Consider the following 12,278-nt stretch of genomic DNA (forward strand, 5'->3'; position numbering starts at 1 on the left):
AACTTAAAACAACTGGCTAGGATAGCGCGTAAAACAGCTGGCTAGAGTAGCGCGCGGGAAAACGTACTTCCGGGAGTATTACTCTCCCAAGCGGGTCGTGTGGTATGTGCAGAGCAGAGTAAACATAGAGATTAGATAACTCCCTCTACTTTTTATATGTTAGTCGTTTCCCTTATCTTTCGCTGCACCGAAGCAAAACAACTGAATGAGGAAATATGAACAAACGAGCAACGAAATTCTTTCTTACATTTGATAGTGGTTGTCTACATAGTCTACACGGGAAAAAGTGTAATGTAGATTACGTATAGATTACAGTAGACAATCGCGTAGACGTAAAATTATAGTTTACGGCACATCACTGATCGACTTGGAAGACTAAAGGATGCTGCAACATTTGAGGACTTAGCAGATACAAATTTCAGGTTCCTAAGATAGAACGTTGTATTTGACAGATACCCCGTACACCTACTCTCAAAGATGCACCAAGAATAAGACGATCAACTCTGCCTAAATTTGGAAGTATTTGATACCTCATTCAAGATAGAAATATGCCTTTACTTAAAGATTAAGAGCGATTTATCAATAACTCTGAAAACAAACAAATCTAATTACATTCCTGGCTGGGCAATTCATTTCTAATGCTACAGAGCTACCTGATTTAGAGTTTATTGTTGCTGGACTGCTAAAAGTGAAGCGTTACATTTACAGATAAAACTGCCGTCCTAAGCGAAAAGACCTTAACTCCACATTTTTCGAAAATCGATATATTGCTATGGGAATGTTCGTCGTACAATTCTGCATCTATCTAAAGTGAAATTGACGTGGTATAAAAAATAGGTAGGGGGTAATGACGTCATGAGTGTTTACCTTATGTTCAAAGCTGTAACTAAAACTAAGCAAAAGACGTTAAGTGGCAATTCATAAGCAAAAATATTTAACTATATTACCACATAAATTCTAGATCATTAAAATATATTTAATAAAGTTTTACTGAAATACAACAAATTTGAACGTACAGCTTAAGCCAAAACGCGTTTTGCTTATTTTCTCGAAAGTATGTGAAATTGAGATAAACCTTTTGGCTTAGCAGGGCAGAAAAGATGTATGTATTATTTGTTGCCAACAAGATGAAGCTGATACATTATTTTGCACAGTTCACATGCACTACACAAAAGTTATTCGACAATAGTTATCCAGTTTGATGAGATTGATGTTCTTATCCTTTTGATATAGCGTGACTTTTCTCCAAATGTGTAGACGCAGCGAAATAATCCAACTAGGTACATTAATGTATATGACATTGTTCTTGTTCTTAAGTTCGGAGGTGCAGTAAATAATTTTCTGCTTGATTTTAACAGTATAACAGAATGTGATATTGTCCGGCAGATCCATTCAATAGGGAAAACAGCTTGGAAAGTTTTCATTTTACAGCAGATTTGTCGGAAAATATAGGATTAACTAGTGCAATCATTTTTCATGATATTGAAACATTTGTTTGTAAATTGTATAGCTCATCCACAACTATACAAGTATAGATGCCTTACCTCCGATCAGTTATGCCTTGAAGTTACATGCACAACGTGCTTCGTATGGGCTAAAGCTGCAGAGTAGAATCCTTGCCTATCAGCTTTTACTGACTGTAGTTGAAAGTTAGAAGATGGTGCTCTCAAACAAATTTTCATGACAAGAGATTCTTTAAGTAAAAAAACACCTGCATATATCAATATGCAAATGCCTTAAGAAGTTCTGTGATGCTTCATGCACCTGCAAGAATGCTGAAATGACTTGTATTCCAGGATGCTCATGTTTTGGAAGAAAATGCTTGAATCCATTTATGAAATAAATGGTGAATCAAGTGATGAAGAAGACTTTTTGACATTACTTCCGATATGAGCCTTTCATCATACTTGAATGTGTTAATACTATATTGGTTTATATCCAAGTCTGTACATAAAATTGCTTGTGATTCGGAATGAATGTGCACCATGTGCGGAATAGGTTTAAGCTGAAGTTTTTAAATATTGTTTAGTTCATGCTTCAAATATTGTTTACATTGTAGTTCTACTTATGATGTCATTTTAATATGGAGGTGCAGTGATTTTTAAGATACATTATTTGCTAATCATACGTAATACCGGTATTGAAGAGTGTTTGGTGCTCTTTGAATTCAATGTGAAATTAAAAAATTATACAGTTTTAAAGGTATATTCGTTAAGATTGGCATTAAAACGATTTGAATACATTTATTGTAAAAATAACTGAAGTGAAGTAAATCCTTCGTTTCTTTTAAATAAGTGAAGTTATATTAAGTTCGCTATGATTCAGGTATACTGGTACTCAGTGGCGTATTTACGATTTTGTTTCGGGAGGGGCTTTGCTAACTTTCGGGGGGGGGGCTTTACCTCGAAGTGTGAAAATTCTGCAAGATATTTAATTTACTTTACTATACTAAGTAAGATTTCGGGGGTGGCTTAAGCCCGGAAGCCACCCCCCTAAATACGCCACTGCTGGTACTTGATGGTCTAATTATATAGGAAGATTGAGATATCGTATTGAATAAACTATGCTATGGATACATATTCTTATTTTTAATGTAGTGGGCCTTAGAGTTATCCCTTACTTACATAACTATTCATGCATAACTATTGAGATTCAGAAGTCGGATGCTCTGAGATTTGATGTTTTTAAATACTTAGGTTCAGATTACTTTACTGAAATGTGATCATATTTTTCACTTGTATATATGTTAATTTTCTTGATGTCCTTGCCAATCATGTAAATACCTTCCCTGATAATACTTAACATATTTTTTTTAATTTAACAACCGCAAAAGCATGAAAATCGACACTACGTTTGATGCCATATACCAATTTGAACGTACTTCCCTCTTTGGCTGCCATCTTGTTCGCCACCTTTAATTTCTGGTGACTCCAAGGAATTGACGGGTGGCAAACGTAATTTTTTGTTAAAACCAGTCTTAAGAATCATAAAAACGATGATTGTCATTTGTAGCAAAGAAAAGCCTACGAGTTGCAACTTTTCACTTATTCATTCTCCTACTATAAGCTGTTAAAACATTTAAAATAGTTCTTTTAATTACTTATATTTATTCATTACCAGCTGTGAAATTACAAACGAAATATTAAAATATTTTATCATATACATATCAGAAAATGAAAGAAGATACTACAATGGTATAATCGCTTTTCTTTTGTTTACAAAGTTGCAGATAGCTAGTGAGGCTTCACTTATACTCGTGGCTGTTAAGACACACTACGAAAACTTTCTTCCCTAAATTACTAGATACACTATTACAATGTTTACAGTCGGCAACGTATGTCGTGATACTAATCAGCGTCTGAATACATATCACTTCTCACTGATCTAAAAGACACCAGGGTTATTATAGATTCTAAAGCTTTCAAAAGGCTTGAAGTTTCTTCATGGCTTTCACTTCTAGAAATAAAGGAAAAATAGTTTAAGTACACAAATAAATTTTAAAATCTTCAGCTTATAAGTAATATTTTGACGTATGTTTTTCATTACCTATACAATACAATTACATTAAGTGAAGTTCTACAAAAGGTCACGAATACTAATAGTATTGATGCTTGGCTAGATCTTTTAATTTTCCCTTATGTGGTTCTCTGTATTCCGTCATATGCCGAGAAAGTTACCAATCTCACCACATGGGTAAAGCAGAGACTAAGAAACTGGTCTGCTAATAATCGAGAAGCTTTGTCAGTCGAATTCATTAAATTATACAAAGTTCGTGATTTGTCAAAATCCGCATCATTCCACAGCAAGAATATTGAAAATAAACTATCTGACGGTGATGTAAGAGGAGCAGTAAGACTACTAACATCCGAAGACTCGATAGCAACGCCAGATAATTCAGTGTTAGAAGCACTCAGAGCAAAACATCCAGCTCACTCATATTTATTAGCCATCCCTGAACCTCCTGAGACATCAGCAACTAAAGTATCATCAACGGAATTATTGAAAGCTATTAAATCTTTTCCTTCTGGATCCGCCGGTGGAATGGATAACCTCAGAGCTTCCATTTTAAAAGATTTAGTCCTATCTCACGATTATGAATCAAGAAATCATCTCATTACGGCTATCAGAGAACTGTTACATCTCATTATATCGGGAAATGTACCCACCATATTGAGACCGATATTCTTCGGTGCATCGTTACTTGCTCTTAAGAAAAAAACTGGTGGTATTCGGCCAATAGTCGTGGACAATGTTTGGAGACGATTGTCAGCCAAAATAATCTGCAACAAGATGCGCGAATCACTGATCAACATACTATATCCACACCAAATAGGAGTCTGCGTCCCATTTGGGGCGGAAGCCGCGGTACATGCAGCCCGCACATATCATTCTACTTTGCACACCCAAGTGAAAACATTTTTAAAAATCGATTTCAGAAATGCCTGCTACGAATTAAATCGAGATTCCATGTTATTATCTGTTAAAAACAATTTTCCATCATATTTTTCGTACATCTTTCAATGCTATTCTCAGCCAAGCAACCTATATATAGGAGATAACATTATTCTATCACAGCAAGGCGTTCAACAAGGTAATCCGTTAGCCCAGCGCTGTTTGCTTTGACTCTCCAACCAATTGTTAATAATATTAAAGCAGAACTGAATGTCTGGTATTTGGATGATGGAACAATAGCTGGAAATACAGACGTAATACTACAAACATTAGACAACATTCGTACACATGTTGTCTAATGCTCTATGCAATAAAATATATCAAACATGTTTTAAATCTAGATACACTTCGTAACTTATAATTCTGACTCTTTCAGTCTTTACTAACATATGGCATAGTCTTCTGGGGGAAGTTCCTAAGAAAGTAATATGTTGTTCGCAATTCAAAAAAGGGTTTTAAGAACTATAACAGGGGTCAAATAAACAACTCATGTAGACCATTATTCAAGGAACTTAAAATACTGCCTTTACTCTCTCTATACGTATTTCGCATGTTGCTCTGTGTTAAAACCAACATTGAATTACTTAACACATCATCAACTCATAAATACGATACCAAGCGTAAGGATAAAATCCCCAGCAAACAGCATCGCACAAAGTTATACGAAAGGAATTCAACATTTATGGGTACCATATTATATAATAAACTCCTTCAGTATATTCGAATGACAGAACAAAGAGCAGAATTCAAGAGATTACTGGAAACCTATCTATTACAGCACTGCTTTTATTCCGTGAATGACTTCCTAGGTGTGTAAATGAATTTGATTACTGATAGTATTATAAATGTCTATTTTTTGTGCTTTTTCTTTGACCGTAGAGGTAGCCTAATATTTTAATGTAATCAGTATGTATATGTCACAATTATGTATGTTTATGCATCTTTATAGCTTGACGAGTCTTATTCATACGCACGAATTCGTGCAACGATTATAAAGACGAAATAAAATGGAATGGAATAGACGCGTCATCGAAATTTTACTAGATCGAGAGAGAATTACAATTAAATCTATTTATGTTGGCCACCATTAATCTATTGAAAAGTAGCAACTTACAAAAATTAAACGTACCTTGATGCGAAAATTATTATAGTTCCTAATATGAGCTATTTACTGTAATATTGAATTACTATCTACATATTAGTATTTTTCTAAATAATATATGATAAAAATTATTTCTGTAATATAGAAATATCGTATGTAATAAATATCTATCTTAAATTTGTCATTCACGAACCATGTTTTTTTATAGTATAATTGCAGCATGATAACTCTGCGCCACATTCTTTATCCTCTTCCGTCTTCCTTCTATAATGATATATGCTGATAAGATCGTTAGTTCTATGAAGTACTCAAAATATTCATACTATCTCATCTCACTAAGAAGTGAAACACCAAAAGAGACCTTGTTGTGCATTTGGAAACAGTTACATTCACCCCGCTACTAGTAAGCAAAGAAACGATATCGATATGTATGTATGTATGTATGTATGTATATACAGGGTCTTTCAAAACAACACCGACAACGTTTGAGAGGTGATTCCTGACACCAAGATAAGACAAGAAATATAGACCAACCTGGGTGCTCTAATGCTTCCTTTCGGTGTTATAGATTGCCGAAAATGTGAAAAAAAATAATCTTTAAAGGTCCATAGTTCCAAAACTATGAGACCTACCGTAGTCGGGTCAAGACGTCACATAGGAACTAGTATGTGCTCTATCCAAATATCCAAGTTTCAGAATCCTGAGGTACTCCCGCAACAATTTTTATAGAGGTAGTTGGTGAGTACTTAGCGAGTACTCCCTCTATAAAAATTGTTACGTGAGTACTTTAGGATTCTGAAACATGTATTTTTGGAAAGCGCACATATAGTTCCTAAGTGAAATCTTAACCCGACCATAGTAGATCCCATAGTATTGGGGCCATGAACTTTTAAAATTTATTTTTTTCATATTTCCGGCAGCCTATAACTCCGAAAGGAAGCATTTGTGCACCCAGGTTGGTCTATACTTTTTGTCTTATCTTGGTGTAAGGAATCACCTTCCAAACGTTTTTGTTGGTGTTGTTTTGAAACACCCTGTATATAAAATCTCGTTCTAAATTTCTTCCAGAAGGAAAAAAATATCCGAAGACGTGAGAAAACAAATGAATTACCACGTGTAAACTGAACTATAAAATGTCTTGGAATATAAAATATGAATTGGAAGTCTTAATCGTGCCAATCTATTTTATTTGTACATCCGTCGAGAATATACATAAAAGCAATAAAATGTACCACTTCCTTCTGTATTTTCGCATAAGTTACTTTCATTGGGTATGTTTTCCCAATTTCTTCCTTGGGTTTATTGAGATCTTCTAAAACATACAACAGTAAAATATGTTCTGAAAGAGTTATAAAGATATAAGGTAACGTAAATGTCTAACATACAGAGGAGAATGTAGTTATTAACATAACAGAAACAATGTTACTTCATTGCGGCCAACTTCCAAGATAGACAGGTGGCCAACAAAGTAATAGGGCCTATATAGGCCTAGTGCATATCTTATGGGAAAATGCAGGTTGCAAAAGAATGCATATCTTCTTTGTTTTTCAGTTAGTTTATTTATACCGTAATTCACGAAGCACCTGTTCCCTTCACTTAAGTAATTTACGTTAGATACGGTATAACCATGAACAAGGTACATACACACTCACACACATATATATAAATGTAACGTTTCGATACAAATCGTTGTCAGACATAAAGTATCTAATAGTGATGTTTCTATAGAATCGGAACATCACAATTATATCTGTTTAATGTAACATGTTCACAAAATCAAACAGTGGTTCAATAGAGATAATTTATATGGTATAGAAAACAAAACACACAAAGAGAAACATTTTTGTTGTAACCGCATTTGAAAGTAAGAATATCAGTCGGATATCTGAAATCTGAATCGCATCAACTTAACGATAGTATAATGAAACAATAAAGAACTAAATAAGTCTGGATGTAACATACCTGAACACCTCTTCAGGCTTAAATTCAGCAACGGCTTCTTGTCCAAACCTAGGCTGAACTTTTTGTAATGATTGTGCATATTCAAAGCGATGCTTTGGCAGAGCTGGACCCCATTCAGGTGATGGTCGTAAACTCGCTACCATGCGCTGAAATTAAATAATAAATAAAAAGGGAAACATTGAACATTTTTAAAGATAAAGTTATTTAATGAATGTTGTATTGAATCTATTTTGTCATAAATTAAATAAGTGAAGAGTGAAACACTGTATAAAACATTCACATATTCATTTTTATTTACGTACTTATATATTAATATATAATAATAAAGTAAGTAAAATATATTTAGATTTACCTTGGTACTTCCTTAATTTTTTTTACCCAATATTAATGCTTATGATTTTAGGTACAAAATGGTTACTCCAGATCAACTTTAGATAAATTACAAACACAGGCATTAAAATTTTATACGAGCAACAGGGTAGAAGAAAAAATGGAGAAGCCAAAGGATCCAAAAATTAATGAAAATGACAGCCTTACAAATTTGGTTTTAACTTTCGTATCGGATGCAGAAAATAGTGGAAAAATATGGATTTGGAGTAGCATTAAAATCACCTATAATGTTAGAAAAGTATTTAACATATTATAAAATACTATTACTTAGACAATGAAGCCCTTTCAGTTATTCACTCGGTAACATGCCAATGCAAACACACACACACACATAGGCATGACAAAGAGAAATATACTGTAGAAGCGAATTGGTGTTGACATATGTCTTAGAGGGCCGAAGGGGCCCTTGATATAAAGAAGTAATTTTTACTACAGCAATTAATTTTTACTACGAGAATTGAAGAACACCTGACAGACACAAATGAAAAACTATGAGGAGTGTCAGACTTATCAAGACATCTAATGCAAACTAAACATTCCATACACTAGGTTAGAATACTTCACAAGATGTCTTCACAAATTAAAAGAATTACATATGAATCATATTTTATTATAACCAAGAACTCAGAATTAATCCTGGATAGTGGGGTGTTAGATAAACAATGGAAATACAAATTAACTATGATATACAAAGGAATCAACAATGCTCCGGTAATATAAATGTTAGCAATTAGCATATTTAGAGGTTTCTTGATTGATTGATTGATTGAGATTTAATGGAGACGTCTCCACCGAGGCTATTTTTCCCCGTCACGATCAACACGACATCTAAAAATAAAAGTTAAAAATACTGCTGCAAGACAGAAGTAAAAATCTAAAAGACGAGGTATAATAATACATATATGAGAATAAAAATATATAATAATAACAATAAATATAAATTAATAACCTAAGGATAATAAATAGTAATAATAGTAACCATAAAGAAAATATATGACAATAACACTTCACTAATAATAGTAACAATATAGAAAGTATATAACATTAGAAGAAATAAAAATAATAAAAAATTGGAAATCGCCAAGTACTGTCCGCTCAGTATCCATCAGGTTGTCTTCCACCATATCAGATTTCAAAAAAAGCGGAAGTGGTTTACGAACACGTGGAGATTATGTTCTTTTCGGAGAAAGGGCAGCATCATTGCGTTGGCGTATACAGGATGTTTTAAAACAACATCGATAACATTTGGGAGGTGATTACTGACACCAAGATAAGACAAAAAGTATAGACCAACCTGGGTGCACAAATGCTTCCTTTCGATACTATACGCTGCCAAAAACATGAGATAATGAACTTGAAAGGCCCATAGCTCCAAAACTATGGGACCTACCATAGTCAGATAGTATTGAAGCTATGGACCTTTAAGGTTCATTTTTTTCATGTTTTCGGCAGCCTATAACTCCGAAATGACGGATTTCTGCACCCAGGTTGGTCTATACTTTTTATCTTATCTTGGTGTCAGGAATCGCCTTCCAAACGTTGTCTGCACTGCTTTGAAACATCCTGTATACTAGCTAAGTTTGAATCCGGCCATGTAAGGTGAGTCTCGAAGAGCTGGAATTTGCCGAAGACCAACACTAACAGAAACACGTGGTGTTTTGGGGGATGGTTATTATTGGGGCTAGTTAATACGACTGGGCTCTGAATTTCTGAACTTTTGTCGGGAACAAGATCAGTTTGGGTGGAAACGTCGGACGTCTGAGTTGTCATAGGTTTACAAGAGGTAGCTGCAACAGTAGCAAAGGACACAGAAAGCCAGAAAGGGATGCTGTCTTTTATACGACACTTAGCATCGGCAGCAGAGATCTTCTCAACAACCATTAGCTCTCGGATACGTTTTTCACGTTGAAAGGCTGTACAATCTCGAGAATGCTCGTCTTTGCAGTTGACACAAAAAGGCTTGATCGCTGTACAGGGTTCCACATCATGACTACCCTGGCCACAATCCGCACAGATAGTAGTACTCACACTACACGAAGTGCTCGAAGTGTTGATATTTGAAACAGCGCAGGGGACTGAAAATATAGGGACAGACCTTAAGTAGATAATAACCAGCCTTCACGTAGTCCGCAAGTGTATGCAAACTGAAAGTAAGAATCAGTGATTTAGTTGCAACGTATTCATCTGACTACTTACTATTGAGACGAGCTATCTCTACAGTATGTTGATCAGTCAGCTTTGATTTAATCTTCTCCTCGGTGCTATTTAGGAAATTCCAACATGATATCATACCGCGAGAGACGTTTAGGAGAAAATGGGGTTCTACCGACACGTTAATTGTTCCAATGGAGGATTAATTTGAGTAGCTTCACTGTTTGTTTCTCGTCGACCGTTTCAACCAATAAAGTGCTATTCTGTAATTTTTGGATATCTTTAACTTGTGCGGTGTTATAAGTAATAACTTTACTAATAAAGAAAGGGAACAAACCCTTAGTACTTGGACGGTTAGCATTAGCGTTGGTACTGTCAGCATCTTTATCTTTAATTACAAGATATCGGACTACAGGCGTCGCGATACTTGTCTTTTCCACACTGTCTACCGCTTGGAAGTTTGCCTCGCTCCCACTTGTTTTGGGCTTTTTACGACAGGGTGAGCCTGGACTCAATTTAAAGATTTTTTTAGTACCCATACAAAGTTATTAAATATACATTTATGAACAGAATATGTATTTGAAAGCCTCAACTTTACACAGAGAGAGCTTACGCTACTCTCCTGATTATCCTATAAGCACGCCCTCACTGTAGGATCAGTGTAGGGTCGACATGGTCAACGGGAATGGAGATGCAAGAAAGTTATTTCCGTCGACAGAAGCGCGTATTCCCGGAAAAATAATTGGAGCAAAAAACACTGTCGAACCAGAAAGATAGACCCCAAAGAACCCACAAGAAAACAAAAAAACAAAGGTTGGGGATTTTTTTACCGTTTGGAGCTATTATTGTTATTATTATTATTTACTTTTCTGGTTTTTTATTTTTATTTTTGGAATTCTTTTATATTTTCAGACTCGGACACCGGAGAACACAAAGTCTTGACACAGACAAGAACAGGCCGGGATGGGTGCACGTCGACTCTAGATGAAGAAAGACGTCCACGGACCATCTATTTCCCAAGACTCCCACCAACCACCCGCGAGTCCCGTAGCGATATTCGCGGCTGAAAGGGCATGCCAGAACATGCGGATGAATTGTGATGCATGCATGGAGAAATGAAGCTGCCTTCTCAGCTCCACCCAGTACCCCACAGTGACTGTCCGCTATATGAAGGGGGAGGGGTTTCTTCAACTCTTGAATAAAAAATAGTTGAACTTAGGATATGGCAACACTGCAAGAAATGGATGCGAAAAAATATTGGGTTCTATGTTCAAGATTTTTTTAAAATTTTCAAATTATTTATTTATTTATTATTTTTTTGCTTGTTTTATTATTTGCTGAGTATTTCAGGAAAGTTTTATACAAAATTGAAGTAGAGGCGCGATGATATACTGAAAAAAAAACAGGATAGTGAACTAGGAATGTTGGGAAACATGAGGAAGGAACAAACAGGAATGAAATAAGGTCGAATCTCGTTTTTCTCGTTTCTCGTCAGAAGTAACAGTGAATAGTTACCGAAATATTGCGTAAATATTTAAAGGAGACGTAACAAAGTGAATATATTTTACTTACTTTATTATTACACAAGAAAATGCTGTATTGAAACAAATTCCGAAGAATGAATAATAGACTTATCTAGAAAGAGTGATCAATTAGTTTCTACATGTACGAGGGCTGTCGAAAAAGTATCAGACGTTTTGGCCTATCGCGGCAGTGGGAGAGGCCAGAGTCACCATCTTGGTGTCAGAACGTTGCCACACTCAGTACGCATCCAGCTGTGGTGGCGAGAGAATTGTGACGCTCTTACTGTGCTTTCTTAACAGTGTTACAATGTGCGCTTCAATAGAAAATCCCGCCTCTTGTGAGGTGAGGAGATTACAATTGAATTGCACCAGTTATGCACTTTTAGATTATATATATATTTCCACATATACCTTATTTTGTCACATTAAAATAATATACATCCAATTATAACAATATGGTTCTTCGTTCCATATATTTCTACATTACCAAATCAACAGATAAACAAGTTGTTATAGCAACGAAAACAAGAAAAATTTCGATATAATACAAATTTTTAAGCTATTTCTTCATATATACTTTCTTCTTCTTCTTCTTCTAGGTAGCTTGTGCCCTTTAAATAGCGCTTTTGCCCGGAAATAGAAACAATATTTAGGAGTACATACAAAATATACACTATCGTTGTATAATGGCTCCCGAA

At 35.1% G+C, this 12,278-nt stretch overlaps 1 protein-coding gene across 1 annotated transcript in view; it reads right to left on the minus strand.

Moving 5' to 3' along the window:
* Positions 1–3,092: 3,092 nt before the first annotated feature.
* LOC145661960 (sodium-dependent proline transporter-like) overlaps positions 3,093–12,278 on the minus strand; it is a 109,741-nt gene continuing 100,555 nt past the window's right edge. The window contains exons 13-14 of the mRNA XM_081727310.1: positions 7,517–7,662; positions 3,093–3,456 (exon numbers count right to left, since the gene is read on the minus strand). Coding sequence (XP_081583436.1) covers positions 3,348–3,456; positions 7,517–7,662 — 255 coding nt within the window. The 3' untranslated portion in view covers positions 3,093–3,347. The remainder of the gene's footprint in view (positions 3,457–7,516; positions 7,663–12,278) is intronic.

The sequence above is a fragment of the Thermobia domestica genome, chromosome 10 (assembly GCF_964235325.1).
Source record: "Thermobia domestica chromosome 10, izTheDome1.hap1.1, whole genome shotgun sequence".
Taxonomy (NCBI): Eukaryota; Metazoa; Arthropoda; class Insecta; order Zygentoma; family Lepismatidae; genus Thermobia; species Thermobia domestica.